Source organism: Hyperolius riggenbachi, chromosome 5 (assembly GCF_040937935.1).
Source record: "Hyperolius riggenbachi isolate aHypRig1 chromosome 5, aHypRig1.pri, whole genome shotgun sequence".
Classification (NCBI taxonomy): domain Eukaryota; kingdom Metazoa; phylum Chordata; class Amphibia; order Anura; family Hyperoliidae; genus Hyperolius; species Hyperolius riggenbachi.
Window position 1 is genome coordinate 134,606,801 of NC_090650.1, and position 22,213 is coordinate 134,629,013.

General features: G+C 42.9%; 2 protein-coding genes across 15 annotated transcripts in view; one reads left to right on the forward strand and one right to left on the reverse strand.

Moving 5' to 3' along the window:
* The window catches only part of ACAD11 (acyl-CoA dehydrogenase family member 11), a 119,092-nt gene that overhangs the window by 57,134 nt on the left and 39,745 nt on the right, over positions 1-22,213 (forward strand). The window lies entirely within an intron of this gene.
* Positions 9,169-22,213, reverse strand: part of ACKR4 (atypical chemokine receptor 4) — a 103,199-nt gene continuing 90,154 nt past the window's right edge. For 13 of the 14 annotated variants that reach the window (XM_068236295.1, XM_068236293.1, XM_068236291.1 and 10 more), the window contains one exon: positions 9,169-10,274. In XM_068236295.1, coding sequence (XP_068092396.1) covers positions 9,191-10,270 — 1,080 coding nt within the window. In that variant the 5' untranslated portion in view covers positions 10,271-10,274 and the 3' untranslated portion in view covers positions 9,169-9,190. Of the gene's footprint in view, positions 10,275-10,715; positions 10,779-22,213 lie in introns of all 14 variants that reach the window. The other variant, XM_068236289.1, reaches the window with a different exon arrangement.

Here is a 22,213-nt window from a genome sequence, read left to right on the forward strand (position 1 = left end):
CTGGGGCACTATACTAGCTATACTGGGGGGCTATACTGGGGCACTATACTGGCTATACTGGGGCACTATACTGGGGCACTAAACTGGCTATACTGGGGCACTATTCTGGGGCACTATACTAGCTATACTGGGGCACAATACTGGCTATACTGGGGTACTATACTGGCTATACTGGGGCACTATACTGGCTATACTGGGGCACTATACTAGCTATACTGGGGGGCTATACTGGGGCACTATACTGGCTATACTGGGGCACTATACTGGGGCACTAAACTGGCTATACTGGGGCACTATTCTGGGGCACTATACTAGTTATACTGGGGCACAATACTGGCTATACTGGGGCACTATACTGGCTATACTGGGGGGCTATACTGGGGTACTATACTGGCTATACTGGGGCACTATTCTGGCTATACTGGGGCACTATACTGGGGCACTATACTGGCTATACTGGGGCACTATACTGAGGCAACTAAACTCCCTACACTGGGGCAACTATGCCAGCTATGCAGCCGCACCCCAGCCCCCCCCCCCCCCCCCATAGCGGCACTGTCCACTAGGTCGCGCAAACAACCGGGGGCCGCATCGCCCCCACCGCGCGCGCGCGCCGTTCCCCGGAGAAAAATTTGGTCAGACAGTGTTCCCCGGGCCGGAAAAGGTTGGGAAACACTGCTCTAGACCACCAGGGAAGCTATATTGGAGGTGAAGCCCTAGAACACCAGGGAAGCCAAATGGGGAGGTAGGGGGAAAGCACTAACCACCAGGGAACTGTATAAGGAAGGTGGTGGTCTCTAGACACCAGGAAAGAGTATAGTGGAGGGAGGACCACTAGACACCAGAGAACTTTATAAGGGAGGAAGATGGCCAGTAGACATTGAGGTTGGCCAGTGACTAGGTCTCAGTGTACAAATTCGGACCGTGACTAGGTCATGGTGTACAATTTCGGCCCACTTTGTATTTCAGTTTGACACCCCTGCTCTAGAATGTACGGCATTGCTTGTGGTGTTAATGAGCACTAAAATAACCTGCTAATTTGTGAATTAAGTGTTCCTGAGAGCTTTAATTCCTCATTGTATGTTTTTTTTTTTTCTTTTCTTGTGCTGATAATGTGTAGTCTGATGCTTGTTAAAAGAACATGCAGTGAAAGAAAGACTTCCCTTAGTGTGTGTTGTAAACCCTCAGGCTTTCCCCAGCTTAGTTCTTTCCATTAGAAACTTTTGGCATGTCCTGCTGTTTTGGAAGGTTTCCCAGCACATTGTAAAGTCCTTTTGTTTCTATATACAGAAAAAAATGTAAACACCTGTTTTCAATTATCTGTAAATAATGCAAAGTAAAATCACTATTCTTACTGCATGAATCATACTGAAAGGCATCTTAGTGGAGAGGTGTGGTGTCATTATTAGCGCATGAAGCACTTGGCCGGGAAATAATATCTAGGAAAGTCCAGTATTCCAATCCAGCTGAATCACAGAGGATCCCTATTATCCATATACTGTAAAAATATCAGGAAGAAGGAAACTGACACAGCACTATTGCTTGGCAGAATAATATAATACGGTGTGTAATATGCAGTTCAAGAATATATTAAACAGCCAAGCAAACAGTTAACCTCCACTTGTTTCTTTGAAGAGAACCTGAACTAAAAATAAAAAGTCAAAATAACCATACACAGGTCATACTTACCTCCTGTGTGATCTACTCCTCAATCTCTTTCTCCTCTCCTGCGTCCCATTTGTCCACTGTGATCAGTGGATTTCTCTGTCCTCCATTTTAAAAATGGCCATTACCTCATAACAGCTTCCTGGTCAGCACACTGTTAAACTGTAATATCACCCCACTGGCGCACCCCACCGGCACTTCCAGTCTCGCACCGAGACCGGAAGTGCCTCCTTAATCTGAGCAGCGGCAGCCACGGATGTTATAGCGCAGCTGCCGCCTGCTCATGTATGTGCGCCGAGGCTACAACCCCCTCCGGCCGCAGGGGGGCCCGCCAGCTGTGTGTGGGAGGAGCGCTTACGCCCTCCCGATTGCGGGACCCCCCAGCCAGGTGTAGAACTTCTTCCCTGCAGCCCTGCACTCTCCCGGGAGGCAGAGCAGGGCTACGGCAAGATGGCTGCCGAAGCCCTGCACTGGAGACTATTTGTGTCTCCAGTACAGGGCTTCGGGAGCCATCTTGCCGTAGCCCTGCACTCTGCCTGTCAGCGCGGGAGATCATGTGCTGCTGGAGGATCGTCGGGGAGCTGTGTGCCAGATGCCGGGAGATGAGGAGACTTCTGTCAGGTAAGTGAATTGTTTTTTGTCACAGATGCATTTTTTTCTGGTGTCTGTTGCCTACTTTGCTATATTCTGGTGTCTGCTGCCCACTTTGCTATTTTCTGGTGTCTGCTGCCCACTTTGCTATTTTCTGGTGTCTGCTGCCCACATTACGATTTTCTGGTGTCTGCTGCCCACATTGCGATTTTCTGGTGTCTGCTGCCCACATTACGATTTTCTGGTGTCTGCTGCCCACATTATGATTTTCTGGTGTCTGCTGCCCACATTATGATTTTCTGGTGTCTGCTGCCCACATTACGATTTTCTGGTGTCTGCTGCCCACATTACGATTTTCTGGTGACTGCTGCCCACATTACGATTTTCTGGTGTCTGCTGCCCACATTACGATTATCTGGTGTCTGCTGCCCACATTACGATTTTCTGGTGTCTGCTGCCCACATTACGATTTTCTGGTGTCTGCTGCCCACATTACGATTTTCTGGTGACTGCTGCCCACATTACGATTTTCTGGTGTCTGCTGCCCACATTACGATTTTCTGGTGACTGCTGCCCACATTACGATTTTCTGGTGTCTGCTGCCCACATTACGATTTTCTGGTGTCTGCTGCCCACATTACGATTTTCTGGTGACTGCTGCTCACATTACGATTTTCTGGTGATTGCTGCCCACATTACGATTTTCTGGTGACTGCTGCCCACTTTACGATTATTTTCTGGTGACTCCTGCCCACGTTACAATTATTTTCTGGTGACTCCTGTTCACATTACATTTATTTTCTGATGACTGCTGGTTGCTGCCCACATTACGATTATTTTCTGATGACTGCTGCCCACATTACGATTATTTTCTGATGACGGCTGCCCACATTACGATTATTTTCTGGTGACTGCTGCCCACTTTACGATTATTTTATGGTGACCGCTGCCCACATTGCGATTTTCTGGTGACTGCTGCTCACATTGCGATTTTCAGGTTACTGCTGCCCACATTGCGATTTTCTGGTGACTGCTGCCCACATTGCGATTTTCTGGTGACTGCTGCCCGCATTGCGATTTTCTGATGGCTGCTGCCCACATTACGATTATTTTCTGATGACTGCTGCCCACATTGATTATTTTCTGATGACTGCTGCCCACATTATGATTATTTTCTGGTGAAATGCTGCTCAATTTATGATTAATTTCTGGTGAAATGCTGCCGGCTTTACGATTATTTTATGGTGAAATGCTGCTCAATTTATGATTCATTTCTGGTGAAATGCTGCTCAATTTACGATTAATTTCTGGTGAAATGCTGCTCAATTTATGATTAATTTCTAGTGAAATGCTGCACACTTTACGATTATTTTATGGTGAAATGCTGCCCACTTTACGATCATTTTATGGTGAAATGCTGCCCATTTCACGATTCATTTCTGGTGAAATGCTGCCCAATTTACGATTCATTTCGGGTGAAATGCTGCCCAATTTACGATTCATTTCTGGTGAAACATTGCTGCATTAGGATTATTTTCTAGTGAAACATTGCTGCATTAGGATTATTTTATAGTGAAACGCTGCCCCATTATGGTTATTTGGTGCCTATGGGGAGGGCCCCATCCTCATTTTCGCAGGGGGACCCAGTGATTTCTAGTTACACCCCTGGGGGAGGGTCTCTCTGACTGGCGGTATGAGATGGGGGGTACTAAGGGGGCTGCGCAGAGATACATTACCTTTCTCTGCGGCGGTGATGGTGTCCCAGGTCTCAATGGCTATTTGGCTACCTTTTCATCCTGGCTCTAACGTGACGTCACCACGCCATCCAGCCGTAGCGGCCGCGCTCCTCCCCCTGAAGGCCTTTGGACATCAGAGTATGCGTCCATGGAGAGAGAAGTACTGCTACTGGATGAGCTGGAGTCTGGATAAGGCAAGTGCAGCCAGGGCTCACTTAGAGGCAGGGCGGGGGGGATTTTTGGAAGCCAGACAGCCAGCCAGCCATTCCATGATCCACCATATGTGAGAGGGAGAGAGGGGGGGTTCATCTGGCTATATATAAAGGGGGATCTGACTATATACACTGGCTATATGCAGGGGGATCTGACTATATACACTGGCTATATGCAGGGGGATCTGGCTATATACACTGGCTATATGCAGGGAGATCTGGCTATGTACACTGGCTATATGCAGGGGGATCTGACTATATACACTGGCTATATGCAGGGGGATCTGGCTATATACACTGGCTATATGCAGGGGGATCTGGCTATATACACTGGCTATATGCAGGGGGATCTGGCTATATGCAGGGGGATCTGGCTATATACACTGGCTATATGCAGATGGATCTGGCTATATACACTGGCTATATGCAAGGGGATCTGGCTATATACACTGGCTGTATGCAGGGGGATCTGTCTATATACACTGGCTATATGCAGGGGGAGGCATCTGGCTACATACAGTGGGTATATGGCTATATACAGGGGGGATCTCTGGCTATATATACAGGGGATCTGACTATATACACTGGCTATATATACAAGGGGGATCTGGCGAAATACAAGGGGGAATGTACTGAACGGGGAGTCATCTGGCTATATACTTTAAATAGGGATCATGTGGTTACCTATCCTAACTGGGGGGGGGGGGGGCTCATCTGGCTACCTGTGTGATAAATGGGGGTCATCTGGTCACCTATACTAAAGAGGGGTGTGGTAATTTCGTTATCCATAATAAAGGGGGGTTATCTGGCTACTTAATCACTGCCACATTATATATATTTTGGCGAAACACTACTGCATCATGTGTATTTTGTAGGGAAACACTGCCCATTGTGTGTATTTTGTGGAGAAATACTGTGCATCATGTGGATTTTGTGGGCAAACGCATGCGCGGAAGTGTGCGGCTTGCCAGAAGAGACCTATCAGGAATCCCCCCCCCTTTGAAAATCCTGGATTTGCCTGCACCCACTTGAGCCATAGAGAAACATGGACATTAACTTGCACATCGTTGTAACTGACAGCTGCTGATATGTAACTGACAGCAACTGGTATATTTCAGTTCTGACAAAATATTGTTAGAACTGAAAGGGATCACTGTAAGAAGAAAATGGTGAGCTTCTGAGAGGAACTGACGGTGAGGTTGGTATGTAATATTAATTTGCAGCTACGTCATGTGTTTATTTTAAATAATTTTAGTCGCTTCAGGTTCCCTTTAAAGGATGCCCGAGGTGATGTGACATGATGAGATAGACATGTGTATGTGCAGTGCCTATCACACAAGTAACTATGCTGTGTTCCTTTTTTTCTTTCTCTGCCAGAAAGAGTTAAATATCAGGTATGTAAGTGGCTGACTCAGTTCTGACTCAGACAGGAAGTGACTACACTGTGACCCTCACTGATAAGAAATTCCAATTTTAAAACACTTTCCTAACAGAAAATGGCTTCTGAGAGCAGGAAAGAGATAAAAAGGGTCAATAGTTAATAGATTTTTAGCTCTGGCATACTTCAAGGAATGTGCCACTGAGCAAAGACAATAAAAGAGTTACAACTTAAAAAGTAGATTTAAACAAAATAAAACTGTGGAATATCTTAAAAAGTCATTTTTAGGAGAAGGTAGATTGAAACAATTGTTTATTTCATTAGTTTATTTTCGCCTCGGGTGTCCTTTAAGGCCAGTCACAAAACTGAGGTTTGCTATGCGGTGCGATGCGGTAACGCACTTCAGACATTAGGCTTGATTCACTAAGACAAATAGCATGCCTTATCAAAGTTAGCACACCTTATCAAAGTTAACACGGCTTATCAGAATAGCATTGCCAATTAGCAGGCATAAGTTTGCTATGCTACTCTGATAAAACGTGTTAATTTTGATAAGGCGTGCTAACTTTGATAAGGCATGCTATTTGTCTTAGTGAATCAAGCCCATTGTGTCTGAATTTCAGAGATTTTTCTATTTTAGGCCCACCACGTCGCATTGCATGAACTGTGCAAGTCTCCATAGACTTGCATGGCCCTTGCGGTTGGTGAGCATTGGGGAAGTGTGCCGTGGAGCGAGGCAGTGCACAAGTGTGCAAGGAGCCCAAATCTTATCGGAAGGTGGAGCAGTGACCACTGGAGGCTGTGCACCAGCCAGCGTGCAAGGACCTTTGAACCTGGTTTCAGGATGCATTGATAATAACTATTTGTAAGGTGATTATTATTTTTATGTAAAAACAGGAATTCACTTACATGTATTGTAATTTTTCAAAACAATATTAAGCTACCATTTGTCCGATTCTGGTGCTGAAAATAAGCTTTCAGACTTTGGTAGTTAAAACAGAAGCTTTGACAGAAAAGAGCAAAGCTAATGTGGGGTTCTTAGTACAAGTACTATAGGCAGCGAGTGGACAAAGGTCACCCTTTCCTGCTGCTTCATGATCCAGAGTGTGAATGTAAGAGGGGAATAATCTACATTCAGCTTATATCCATATTCATATGTGTTTCTGGCAAGTGCTGTATTTTCCTCCCATCATTTTATACTTGGAGGTCATGTGGTATCTTGGTAATATCTCAAAGACTGATGTGATTTACATATTATGTAAACTAGAGGTTAAAACTGACTTACTAAATTATTAATAGAAACTACTTAAGTCAAATGTTCTGCAAAAGGACTCCATATTTCGATGACCTCACCTCTCCTTAACAGTAGTCATGTATGTGTGGGTACAATCCGCTATGGCAGAACGCACTGCAAATATCCTGACAGCTGCAGTGCACTTGCAACTTGCTTCATTGAAGTCTATGGAGAGGAGTCCCAGGCACTCTCTGGATTCTTACAGTGCATCCTGCAGCAGCTGAATGTAGCCATGTTTTAAAGTAGAACCGCACTCTTGCACAACACTTAATGAAAAGTCTTTATTCCACATATAGTTGCTGAAAAAAATCCACTGCTGTGTTTCTGTGTTCAGTTTACCCAGATCAAAGTTTTCAATTCCTATCAGCAGCTGTGAATAGACTGCGGGAGCCCCACTGTACTCTCCCTTCCCTTTACAGTGGGGCGTAACCCCTGCAGTGCTCCCCGCAATTTCTAAACTAATTTTTTTTTTAGGTTTTCCATAAATTGTAACAAATAATTATTTTTGTCTATAAAGGTTATTCTATGGCTAATCTTTTTGGGAAGAGAGAAAGTTCTGAGTTTGTTTCCACTTTAAGGTTAAAGGGGTATGTGGAAGGTTCTCCTTTCACCTTACTGATCGGTGTCACTAGTTTAACTAGTGCCAGGTTTGTTACAGTAGAGCCATACATTTATAATGAATCAGAGCACCCTCTACAGGAAAACGAAACTTGAAATGAAAGGATGTATTACAGATTATAGATTTATTTGTATAAAAATATTAACATTTTAAAACCATTCCATTTTCATTCAGATTAAAAAGGAATGTAAAAATAAGGTTATAGTTCTGTTCAATAAGTGACACAAGCAGTAAAGATACAATAGATACCCATATATACTCGTGCACAAGCCAACCCGCATATAAGTGGTACCCACTTTTCCCTCAAAAAACAGGAAAAAAGTGATTGAGCTGGCAGGCTGTTAAAAAAAAATGCCATTTAGCTTTTGTGCACCTCTGCGATCTAGCGCAGCGCTGTACTGTCACTTGGCTGTCCCTCTGATTGGCTCTCAATCTAATCCCTTTCATAGGCTGATGCCTATGAGAGGATATTGTACTGATTGGATCTCAGGGGAAGGGTGGGGAGTGGGGAGGAAAAAAAAGCCATTTTTATTAGGATAAAAAATAAAATAACATTGATTTAAAAAAAAAAAATTGACATGGCAGCAGCAATCAGATCCCACCAACAGAAAGCTCTGTTGGGTAGGCAGAAAACGAGGCAAGATTAATTTAAGTCGTATGGCCGAGTAATAAACTGTTTAAGCTGCAGAGTGCTGAATTTAAAAAAAATGGCCTGGTCACTAGGTGGGTGTAAGCCTGTGGTCCTCAAGAGGTTAATAAAACAGATTAATTTACAAAAAAAAACTGTGCAGCTGTGCATTTTATAAAGCAGAAATGTTGCATGTCACTTTGCAGCTTTTCCACAAAGGCCCACTTACATGCTTTCAAACACAAGCTCCTCCCAAAATAGGGGTCTTACCCAAAGACAACCTCCAGTCACCCTTAATCTTTTAAAGCACATCTAGCAGCTTTAGGAAGTTTTTCCAAGAATACATTATTGGAATTGTCTTCTTATTAAGAGCTGTGATATATAGATATGAGGAGTGGCATCACTGCTTATAGTTTCCCAAGTATAATGTTAAACCCCCACTCTTTCCATTGTGTAACACATTACATACAATGTTGTAGTTAAAACAAAAAGTGCCCCCCCAACATAAAATTATAATATCAGAATAGATTTGCCATTCCAACTGTGCTACCTCTTGAAACAAGTATGAGGTATGAGTGCTCCCGTGACAAACCTTTTCATGCTTTAAGTAAAAGCAATGTTTTCTTCTGTTACTTTCTAAGGCCATGCTAGTTTCCAGGAAATTATATTATTGGGCTAGGTCCACACTACATCAGGTTTCCAACATGAGCAGTTGCAGCAGTTGTGATGTTACAATTGCGCTGTGTCTATCTACTTTTTTCCATGGTGTCTGTTTAAAAGTAATATAGACCATAATGGTCATGTCTGTTTTCTATGTGGTATCCAGAAAAAAATTGTAGTATATGGGGCTCTCTGCTACTGCAATGGAGACCACTAATATGTTGAAACTGGATTTGTCATATGGACATGTATTTGCAAAATATGTTGACATTTCTAATTATTTTTGGTCTTCGTTGCAGAGAATTGACTGTTTTTGTCCTTCCTGTGAACCCAGGTTCATGCCTAATGTAATGCTAGTAATTTACTTACATACAGTACATATGTATGTGCCTGATAGGATATTTTTTTTAAATAGAGAAGCTGCTGGTGGTTTCTTCCATGTGGTTGTCACTATGCATGGCATATTCCTCTACGCTTTGACTTCTTTGTCTTCTCCGAGAGCCAAATTTCTTTACTGCTTTAGTAACATATGATTTAAATGTAGTTCCCATGTATGCATACAATAATGGGTTAATACAGCAGTGGAACAAAGCCATGCTTCCTGTCACTTGCATCATTAAGTCAATGATCCTGCTGGTATCACATTTTGTAATTAGTCCATATATTATATCCAAGGCTCTCCATAATTTTGTAATGTTGTACGGTAACTGGGTAATCAGGAAGATTCCGACCACAGCTAGTAACACCTTGATGGAGCGTGATCTTTTTATGTTTGGAGTCTTCAGCAGAACCTTGGCCATGGCTGAGTAGTAGAACAGCATGATGGTAAAAGGTATTATGAAACAAAAGACAATCTCCAGGATATGAATTGCTGCTGTTACCTCTTTTACAGAGTCTTTAGGATATACTGCCAGACATGCGTGCTTACCATTATGTTCCTTCACTTCATTAAAATACAGGTTAGGAATACTGAGGAAAAGGGATGTGGTCCACACAAAAAGACAGACAGCCCAACATCTTCTTTTGAAGTTTTGTTGACTTGACATCTCAGTTACTGCATAGTACCTATCAATGCTAATGCAAGCAAGGAATTGCATTCCCGAGCTGAAGTTTATAATATACAATGCTGCTGTGATCTTGCACATAGCTTTTCCTGACTGCCACCCAATGGATGCATCCACAGCCCAGAAAGGAAGGGTGAAGAGCAGCAACAGATCTGCCACTGCTAAATTCAATAGGTATACATCAGTCTTGGTCTTAATCTTTTTATAATAGGCATATATGGCCACAACTAAAGAATTGCCTGCAATACCAATAACAAATGCTACAGAGTAGAATGCTGGGAGGAAAACCTTAGCAAATCTCCGGACGTCATGTTTTACACAAAGCTCTTCATAATTTTCATAATCAATGGAGGTGTCTTTGTAGTCTTCATAGATCTCGGTCGTTGAAGTTAATGTGGTGTTCATGGTCATCTGTAGCTTCATTGTTCTGTATAAGAAAGGAAAAATAGATATGTATTAAGTAACATGGAATATTACACAAAACTAGCTGTGTCAGTAAGTTCAAGGTAATCTGATTCTAAGATGAGAGATATGTGTTAAGTTCCTCAGGTTCTGAGGGCTGGGCATAATTGTAGAACATAAGAAGGCCTATAAACCTGACTTAAACACCTATTTCTTTTTGCTGTGTATACACACAATGCTAAATCACTAACCTTTCAGTAACCCACCCTGTGCTCCGATATGACCCTTATAAGGAATGCAAAACAATCTATTCAATCCAAACTAGGTTTGCAGAATAATTTTTAATCAGCCTGGAGAAGCTTTTTGAATCAAGTTCAGTAACTCATGTTCACAAAGGGCTGTCAAGAATATTGCAGTTCAAACGTTTCTTGTGAATTCAGCAACTTTGAATAATTGTTGGTAGCACCTAGGCAACGCTGAGTGTTTTGACTCTGTTCAGTTCTTCTGGGAAGGGAAGGGGGCGTTGAGGCTGAAACAGAATAGAAGCATTAAGGTGCTTAATAAGGGGAAGTGTTTTATTTTACTCTTTGTAACAGTACTTGGTTCATATATGAAACGTTTACAGTGTAACCACATTCAAGAATAGCATTATTTATTTATTTGTTGTATTTATAAAGCGCCAACATATTATGCAGCGCTGGACATTAATTTAGGTTACAGACAATATTTAGGGGTGACAAACAGCATTATGACAATACAGGAATACAAGAAAACCAGATCACACAGCACAGTATGAGTACAAGGTAATGCTTAGTCAGTCACTGGATGGGAGCATGGAGTTAGGCAAGTTAGGTTCACTCAAATGCATAGCATGGGTGCACAGTAATAGAGGTGCATGATCAGGTAGGACACAAAAGGAGTGAGGACCCTGCCCAAAGGCTTACAATCTAGAGGGAGAGGTAGGGACACGAGAGGTAGGGGACCAGAGTTCGGCTGGGTTTAGAGCAATTGTGAGGGGTGGTAGGCAAGAGTGAAAAGGTGAGTTTTGAGGGCCTTCTTGAAGGTGTTGAAGGAGGGGGCTGCCCTAATGGGTGGAGGTAGGGAGTTCCATAGTGTCGGAGCGGCTCTTGAGAAGTCTTGGAGGCGTGCATGGGACTGGGTGATGCGGGGGACGGTCAGGCGAAGTTCATTGGAGGAGCGGAGTGAGCGGCTTGGTGTGTATCTCTGAGTAAGATCAGAAATGTAGGTTGGACAGGTTTTGTGGATGGATTTGTAGGTCAGACACAATATCTTGAATCTGATTCTGGACTGGATAGGAAGCCAGTGGAGGGATTCACGGAGGGGAGTCGCCCTGGTGGAGCGATGGGAGGAGTGGATAATTCTGGCAGCCGCATTCATGATGGACTGCAGTGGGGCTATTCGGGTCTTAGGGAGTCCAGACAGAAGGGCATTGCAGTAGTCGCGGCGGGAAATTATGAGGGCATGGATGAGGAGTTTGGTGGTGGCAGGGGTCAGGAAAGGGCGAATCTTACAGATGTTACGAAGGTGGAAGTTGCAGGACTTTGTGAGGTTTTGGATGTGGGGAGTGAAGGAGAGTGCGGAGTCCAGGGTGACACCCAGACAGCGGGCTTGAGAGGTAGGGTGAATAGTAGTGTGGTTAACAGTGACCTGCACATCTGGGAGGTCCAGGGATGACCGGGGTGGGAAGATCATAAATTCCGTTTTGTCTAGATTTAGTTTTAGGAACCTAGCGGACATCCAGGAGGAGATGGCAGATAGGCAGGAGGAGACCTTGTCCATGGTAGTGGTGGATATGTCAGGGGTGTGGAGATAGATTTGGGTGTCATCTGCATACAGATGATAGTTAAAACCCATGGAGGAGATAACCTTGCCAATGGAGGATGTGTATAGGGAGAACAGTAGGGGGCCAAGGACCGAGCCTTGGGGGACTCCCACTGAGAGGTGGTTGGGGGTGGACGAGGACTCATTGAAGGAGGTCGTGAAGGAGCGGTTGGAGAGGTAGGATGAAAGCCAGGTCAGGGCGAGATCGTGAATGCCCATGGATTGGAGGGACTGGAGGAGTAGGGGATGATCTACTGTATCAAAAGCTGCTGAAAGGTCAAGGAGGAGGAGAATGGTGTATTTACCTTCAGCTTTAGCTAAGGCAAGGACACAATCTATTTATTAACCTCCTTGGCGGTCTGATTCTTTCCAGATTTTAGGGTCTAAAAGCGGTGCAATTTTTTTTCACTCTTTCAGACCCTAAAACCTGAAAAAAATCATTCTGGCAGGGAGATCTGCAGCAAAATTAAAAAAAAAATTACCTTCCTGGGCTCCTGGGCTGCAGTTTTCTCTTTGCCCACAAGATGGCGCTAATATACATATAAACAAACTTCTCTATATTTCTCTAATATAGAGAAGTTTGTTTTCAATGTTAGCCCCGCCCCCGATGACGTCACGCTGCCACCACCGCTGTGCTGCCACCACCACGGCTGCGCTGCTCCAACTGGCTGCCGGGTCCCCGGAAGAATAGCGGGGACATGGGGGATCCCGGCGGCCAGGGAAAGACCCCACACTGCCGGGGAGAGAGGCTGGAGTCCCGCTGTGCAGCGAGATCGCTCGCGGGACTCCACAACTGCAGGTACAGCTCTGCAATGCATACCCCGACCTGAGCTCGGGATCACCGCTAACAGCTGCTTTTTTCTACCCCGAGCTCAGGTCGGGAAAACCGGCAAGGAGGTTAAGCAAGGACTGGCCAGAATGATGACTAAATGGTTATTACTGTTATCTTGCCTTGCAACTCGAGGGTAAAATCTCACTAGTCACTCTAATGTCTTCCCAGAATCTAAACACATACTGGTGATTGTGTTAGCTCTACTTGTATGAGAAAAGTAAGAGCATTAGATCATATGATTCTTCAGTGGGAAAAATTGATGTTAGCGTTCTGTACACTTTGTACTGTATAATGTATAATGTCCAAGCTTTGTAAATAATGATCAAGTAGTACAAGATGTTAATTAGGAACCTTATACTATAATATAATGTACTAAGCAAGGAGAAATTCTTCTTGATATGAAAGTGTATGAAACGCTTACAATGATTTATTGGAAATCCAAACTACGCATACTGTATTTTTCGGACCATGACATGCTCCAGGCCATAAGACGCACCTAATTGTAGAGGACAAAACCAAGGAGAAAATATACTAACCGTGGTGCCTCCTTGGTGCATGGGTGCTTTGTGCATCCTCTCCCACAAATTATGTCCCTCTTATACCTTACATCCCCATGTCCCCCTTGTGTCCTTCTGTGTCCCCCTTGTACCTATTGTGTCCCCCTTGTACCTATTGTGTCTTCCTGTGCCCCCCTTGTACCTATTGTGTCCCTTGTTGTGTCCTCCTATGTCCCCCAGTACCTATTGGGTCCTCCTGTATCCCCCTAGTACCTTTTGTGTCCTCCTGCATCCCCTGTTGTGCCCTCCTGTGTAACCTAAACAGTTATTGTGTTGCCTCGCACACACTAAGGTATCAAACCCGTTGTCTCTAGAGGAAGTGCAGCAGCTGGAAAAAGAGGGATGACACCCTCTGTACACTGTTCAATCAAAAAGAGCTGGCACATCCAAGGTGAATCTTATATAGCTAACGTTTCCGAGCCATGTAGGGCCCCTTTGTCAAGGCACAATTTGCTCGAAGGCAAAAATCTGTCTGCCGCTGTAAACAAGATCCTGTAAGGTTAATGGGAGAAGACTCCACTAGACCCTCGCGCACAGCGATGTGTATTCAGTGGGTGGCAGCAGCACATGCGCTTTCAGGTCACTCAGTGACATTACACCACTAACCAGGAAGTATGGAGGAGCCGGGAGCGGGTAGAGCGGCATGATGTTAAAAGCGGATGCAGCTGGAGGGAGACGGAGGCAGAGGAGAGTAGCGCGTGGGCTGCAGGCTGGTCTGGAGCATGTTATTCCTGCGGGTGGATGGCTGCCTCGATCCTGCTTATACCGCCGCTTGCTGATGCACGGGTACCACCGCTGCTGATGCAGTCATACCACCGCCTGCTCTGGGGTCACTGATCTTTGTGTAGAGAGAGAAGGAGGAGAGGCGCGCGCTGCCGGCCTGATCGGTAGGTGTTCCGCTGTGGTCCCGAAACGGTATATTCGCACTATAATATACTTTTTACCCATCCAGTTTTGAGGAAGAAAAAGTGCATCTTATAGTCCAAAAAATACGGTGTATGTTAAGAACATGAATACGCTGATCATGCATATAGGGTACTGGCTGTAGTCAAACACACCACATGATTTCCTTTCCAGGCCCTGGTAACCTATGTTGTGTACCTACATTGTGTGCCCAGACTTTTTCACAGTCACTCCCATGTATTTGTACCATGGTCATTCATGTTACATTTTGTTCTTCACTTAAGTCTTCCATTTATCTTTGAGGGTCATCTGGAAAGTAGTGTTTTTGTTATGCTTCTTGAACTATTTGCTGTTTGACCACAACCTTTTATATTTGTTTCCCATTGTGTCAAATAATATATTGGACAGGTTTTTATCATGTGGGAGCCCTACTGGTTATGACACCATGCTTAAAGAGACACTGAAGCGAAAAAAAATATATGATATAATGAATTGGTTGTGTACTATGAATAATTACTACAAGATTAGCAGCAAAGAAAATATTCTCATATTTTTATTTTCAGGTATATAGTGTGTTTTCTAACATTGCATCATTCTCTAATATGTGCAGATTACACAACACTCTGCATTCAAAATGATTCTTTCAGAGCAGTCTGTGAACTAATGACCTCTCCTCTAGCAGATAAAAAGAAAACTGTTCAGTTACAGTTGAGATAATAAAAGTCAGAAGACAGCCCTCTCCACGACTTTGAAAGTCATAGAGATTAATGGCTTTTTTGCATAGAGATAACAACTGGAGTTTCTTAACTCTTCCTGTACTGGAAACAATTACACTGATGTATCTAATATTTCTTAGCTGTGCTACACATACAAATCATAATATCATAATTTTTTTTCCGCTTCAATGTCTCTTTAATAAGGCCCACCTAATTTACACTTAATTTTTAAATATATGCTCCTTAACGCATACTTGAACTGATATGTCACAGGATAAGATAAACATGGATTTATATTGTACTAGTCAACTAAGAACTTGTCAGTGGTCTTTTTTTATTCTCTTCCTAGCTGGTGGAGTGCATTACACTGAATGGGGCAAGAGTGCATGCACCATCTCTCTAGATGTTGCCCGCACCATCCTCTATTGCACAAGTGGACCAATCAGATTGCATGATTGGACCAATCACATTTGACTAATTAATTTGCATGCTTGGACAAATGAAATTGCACAATTTGACCAATCAGATTGGACCCATAAAAATACAGCCACTGAGTAACCAACTGTACCAAGTTTGGGGATGGTAAGAATGACAGTGTTTTAAATTTTCCCATGGAAATTAACAGGTGAAATCTGATTAGCTGTTCTTGGCTCCATCCATTTTTTTAATCCCCAAAATGTGACCAGATTTTTTCAGGTTAAGCTCATAACCATCTTACTCAAGCTTGATCAGTTTAGCTTCAGAGCTGTACTAGTAGCAATAGTTTTAAATTAACCATTTAAAGTCTATGGGAAAAAGTGGGGTCTTCTGTGGGCCATCCCTGGGGTACCTACACTGCTATGGGCCAAAGAAATGTGCAATGTTTGGATGGCGGGGCCAATCACAGCAACATAGGGCAGAAGGACATACATGCATACATTGGACTATCTTATATAGATAGATTTACAAGTATATATTTTCACTGAATGGGTGAATAAACCAGTGCTTTTATCTATGCAAAGGAGGCCGTCAAATGCAGCCATGGCTCTCCCGAAAAGTAAATAGAAGCCAAAACAAACTGATTTTGCTGAGGACTACTGATAACAGGATAGGGCTAAAAATGTAAAAATGCTATTATTCATTTTGTTTTGCAGTGTAATAAAGCAGATTTTACATCACACTGCCATGGCTGCTGTTTAGAATTTAGACTAAGAATATGAAATTCTAGGAATTTTGCATCATAAGTTTTTCAGTTCAGGTTTCTTTTAAAGTAAACCTTAAGCAAAAAAAAGGCCCAGTTGAGATTATTACCTCAGTAGAGGGAAGTCTCTGGATAATCCAGAAGCTTTCCCCGCTCCCCCTCCACCTCACCGTTACAGTGTTGGGGACCATCGAAGCTCATCGTCAAGGTGTCAACAGAGCATGGCCACACTGCGCAGTCACAGATGGCTTGTCCCTGCACAGTAGCATGGAGCCAAATGTGCTTGGCTTTTTCTGCTGTGTGCTACTGCGCAGGCGCATGCTGACTTGTGCAAGGCAGCTATGCTCAATCACATATGGTAGTGTGGCTGCAATCTTCCAGGGGGTGCCATTGTCCAACAGTGCTCTGCAGCGTATAACAAAAAAGAAAAGGAGAGAACACAACAGTATATCCTGTTCAAAAACTGCACACTTTATTGTCAGAAATCGTATACCAACACCTATAATTAGAAAATGAGTGTCAGTGATGATCTGACACTATATGGTTTAATATCAAGGTGATCGACAGAAAGCCACTTGAAAATTACAAAAGCAGAGCACAGTGACTCGCTATGAATAATATACACAATTTAATACAATGATATGAACCCCCAGAAATAGTCAGGTATTGCATGAAAGCCTAAGGGTCATACCACCCAGCCATCACATAAGGAGGTAATCCAATGTTTATCAAATAGTTTTGAGGATTATAACCACTCGCAAAGGATAGAAATGTGCAAGGATTCCTCCACACACCTTCCATAGTTTAAAGACAAGACAAGACAAATAACATTTATATCGCGCTTTTCTCCTGGCGGACTCAAAGCGCCAGAGCAGCAGCCACTAGGGCGCGCTCTATAGGCAGTAGCAGTGTTAGGAAGACTTGCCTAAGGTCTCCTACTGAATAGGTGCTGGCTTACTGAACAGGCAGAGCCGAGATTCGAACCCTGGTCTCCTGTGTCAGAGGCAGAGCCCTTAACCATTACACCATCCAGCCACCTGGACTACTGTGATCATCTCTTCAGCGTGCGATTGGCGCTGTGGTTGTTGTTCATCAGTGGATCTATTGTCAACTATGTTCTTATGCTGATTTTCTTAAGCCATCCTGCTGCTGTTAAATATACAGAGGATATATATATATATATATATATATATATATATATATATAATACAGAATACTTTATTTCGCCAAGTACAATGGGGTTGTACCCGGAATTATTTTTGGCACATACAGGGTTGGCGATGGTACAGTAACAAGCATACAGAGAAAATAGTAACAAGCATACAGAGAAAATAAACAGATCATAAAAGTCATATAGGTGGTCCCTCTAGGATGCTATATTGAGCAGAGCTGCCACAATTTGTACGGCGCTCAACTGCTCTGCAGCACATTCAGATGTCCCGCAGTATGCCATGAAACAATGTAGGTAGAAAAGGATAGATTAGAAAGAGAAAAGAGAGGGTGGTAGACACAGTTTTCAAGATACCCGTGAGGTTGGAAAAACTGTCCCAGTTCTGTGTACCCCTGTGCTAGGCAGGGTGCAGAAAGTCCAAGTCCGAGTTGGTGTGCTTGGCCTGCGGACAGGAGCAGATCCGGTGGCATGGAGCCCCTGGCATGAGGCAGCTGCGGGCAAAAGCTGAACTTTTTCGACAAATATAGTGCACGTTTCTGAGCAAATTACTTTTGGACTATTATGGTCGTCTTCCCAGCCTACGATTGCCGCTGCAGTTCACTAGAGGATTTACTATTCATCATGACCACATGCTCTCTTCTTTAAATTACCTTGCTGCTGCTTATCACATGCAGGATTTGTACAGCTATATATGTGCACCAACAACAATTCCTATACAGCACGATTGTTCAATTGTATTGAAAGACTTTGCAGTTTTTTCTGAGCTGCAGCTATCAAAGAACTGCTTATATCGACCTTGGCTGAACCTATCACCTTACAATTCGGTGACTTTGATTAGGCAATCCACTTAGATTCGTTTCTCTATATGGTGCTGATGGGATCATAGTACAGCACTTTACATTATGAAATTTGGGCTAATATCAAGCATGGATGTCCTTTTTATTCTATGAATAATTATCTATTGATCATGTTGATCGTTCCCAGTTATCCTCTGTAAGTGATTATAATCCTCAAAACTATTTGATAAACATTGGATTACCTCCTTATGCGATGGCTGGGTGTTCCCGGTATGACCCTTAGGTTTAATGCAATACCTGACTATTTCTGGGGGTTCATATCATTGTATTGAATTGTGTATATTATTCATAGCGAGTCATAGCTTTCTGTCGATCACCTTAATATTAAACCATATAGTGTCAGATCATCACTGACACTCATTTTCTAATTAAAGGTGTTGGTATACGATTTTTGTCAATAAATTGTGCAGTTTTTGAACAGCATATACTGGTTTGTTCTCTCCTTTTCTATTTTAAAGAAACACCAAGCCTTTTCAGTGCTGCTGAGTAGATTTTAAGTCTGGAGGTTCACTTTAACCGGTTCAGCACCGCAGTCCGAAAATCTCATGCATCCGAGCAACGTACACCTCCCATTCATTCGCCTATAACTTTATTGCTACTTATCACAATGAATTGATCTATATTTGTTTTTTCCGCCACTAATTAGGCTTTCTTTGGGTAGTACATTTTGCTAAGAATTATTTTTTTCTAAATCTATTTTAACAGGAAGATTAAGAAAGAGATAAAAAAAATTCATTATTTCTCAGTTTTTGGCCATTATAGTTTGAAATTAATATACGCTACTGTAATTTAAACTCATGCATTTTATTTGCCCATCTGTCCCGGTTATTACATCATTTAAATGATGTCCCTATCACAATTTATGGTGCCGATATTTCATTTAGAAATAAAGGTGCATTTTTTCAATTTGCGTCCATCACTATTTATAAGCTTATAATTTTAAATAATGTAATAACATATTCTCTTGACATGCATATTTAAAAAGTTCAGACCCTTGAGTAACTATTTATGTTGTTTTTGTTTTTTTTTTTATTGTATTTTTTATTTTATTTTTTAATAAAAAAAAAGTGTATGTGGGTAATTTTTGGTGTGGGAGGGAAACTGCTAATTTTAAATGTAAAATATTTTATTTTTTATTAAAAATGTATGTTGGGGCAGTTTACTATTTGGCCACAAGATGGCCACAGTGAAAAAAGTCCTGGATGCGAACGATCTCGCATCCAGGAACTAAAATGCTGGGGAGAAGTTTCCTGGGGGCAGAAATACCACGCTCTCTGGAGAGAAAGCGTCGGTATTTCTGCGGGGAAGTTAGATCGGTGAATGGGAATTATATTCCCATTCACTGATCGGGGGGCTAGCGGCGGGCAGCGGGAGCGCGGGCAGGGGAGCACCCGATTGCGCGCACCAGCCGGCGGCAGCAGCAGTGCCTATCTGGACGAGGAAGCTCATCCAGATAGGCCGAACTGGATAAGTTACAGGTTTACTTTTTGAACTACAGAAACTTTGATTTCAGTTTTGCCCCACTGGCTATCCAGTTTAGTGAGTGTTTGAAACTCCAGTGGAATTCTCTCATGTATCCAAAGCAAAATTAAAAAACAATTTTCCTGGAACTGGGCTTTAAATTTATAGTGACAGAAGTGAAGTGGCTCATTTTATACTGGCCAAGCACTATAAATCTAAACTTACTATTTTATAAAGCATAAGTGAATTCAAATTACGCTCAATAGGACAAACACATTGGGCTTGATTCACAAAAGAGTGCTAACTGTTAGCACGGCCGTTTTCGTGCAAATTTTCGCATTGCAAGCGATCGCGAATTTTCGCACAAAACCATAACGGTTTTCACACGCAGACGCGAATTTTCACGCTAAATCGATATCGTTTTGCACGACAATTCGCGTTTGCCGCGAACATGTTATCGGTTCGCGCGCAAATTCGCGATTGCGCACAAATTCGCGATTGCGCGCAATGCGAAAATTCACGTGAAAACGGCCGTGCTAACAGTTAGCACTCTTTTGTGAATCAAGCCCAATGTGTTTGTCCTATTATTTAGATCTTGTAAGCCATAGGCACAGGGTCGGACTGGGCCACAGTAGTACAGTTTTTTCCCTCTGTGGGCCCCCCCTCCAGGTCTCTGGTGGCCCCCCCCCCCCCCCTCCTTGTCTGACAGAGCTCCAATTGCTGACTGCAGCACAAAAATTCTCTTCTCAGTGCTGTAGTCACTCATGCTGAGAGCAGTGGCGTAGCTAAGGAGCTGTAGGCCTCGATGCAAATTTTACAAGCACTCTATGCATAACAATTAATACGACGCACCAAAACCTGCCAATGGCAACTACAGTGTCAGAGGTGCAAGAAGTGATTATTATGAGCAAAGGACCAATAGAGAGGTAATACTGTAGTTGAGGGAGGGCCCTTCGGGGCCCCTTTGGCCCAAAGGCCCGATGCGGTTGCAACCTCTGCGGTCGCAACCTCTGCAAAGTAGGACATTACTTTATATTGAAGGAGGGGACTCTATGCAGAGTTTTTTCTGGGCAGCAGTGTCTCTGAATTACAATGCTGCTAAGATCATGTACATTCGGCCCTGTCCATAATACATCATGACCACGCCCAGCTTCCGGTGCATGGTCACGCCCTTTTTTCACCGTAATCATGGGATGTGTGGGCCCCAGGTTGAAATTTCTTTGGTGGGCCCCCAGTGTCCCATTCCGACCCTGCATAGGCAGATGTGACTCATTGCTGTTCCACACAGCTATACTGTTCCTTTTCCCAGGACTGGATGAAAAACAAAAACTGGTCCTCTGGTACTATTGCCAAAAAGAGCATATAAATCTGTAGGAGTCTAAGGGAGTTTGCTCAGAATGATAAGTGTCAGCAATGTGCTAAGGTTGTGGAGGGTTTTTTTTCCGCAAATCCGTTACCGACATGCCAAGTCACTTTAATTTGCTAATCCAAAAACATACAGACAAGTTAATTGTATTTCCCCTAAATTGTCCCTAGACTGTGATGGACAAATGACCATGGAAGGTATTAACTTGTGGGCCACTCTGAGAGACCGTGACAAGACCGTATACTATGTAAGAGGGCTGCAGAAAAGATCAGTGCTATATTAATAATAGCAATAACTAGTTATGCAACATTGCATGGAAGCAGTGTTAACATGAGTTTCTATACCAGCACATTTGTGCCTGTTGGGACATAAAATAAGTTGTATTGGGTAAATTTAATTGCTGGTAAGTGTTAGTGAGCATGTAGGCACAGAAGAGATAAATTGCAAAGTGGTTGTACAAGTAAATCTCCCTGATAGCATACAGTTACTGACACTATTGGTGAAGTTGTAATGTCTATGGTGGAGTAGGGAGCTTCTGTCTTTGATGACCTTTTTCGTGGTGTTGTTAATTGCCTTTGAGGTAGAATATAATTTGACTACAGTAATGTACTAGTGACTGTTGAGCATGGTATTGTCTCCAATTCCCCTGTTTTGAATGACATTTATTATCCTACTAAGTATTAACTATTTTCCACAGAAATAAAGAAGAGATGATCAAACATTTGTTTTAACATTGTTTAGTAAAGATACAAAAGCAAAGAAAAGTCAGCTGTTTAAAGAGAATCTGTATTGTTAAAATCGCACAAAAGTAAACATACCAGTGCGTTAGGGGACATCTCCTATTACCCTCTGTCACAATTTCGCCGCTCCTCGCCGCATTAAAAGTGGTTAAAAACAGTTTTAAAAAGTTTGTTTATAAACAAACAAAATGGCCACCAAAACAGGAAGTAGGTTGATGTACAGTATGTCCACACATAGAAAATACATTCATACACAAGCAGGCTGTATACACCCTTCCTTTTGAATCTCAAGAGATCATTTGTGTGTTTCTTTCCCCTGCAGCTATCTTCCACTGAAGT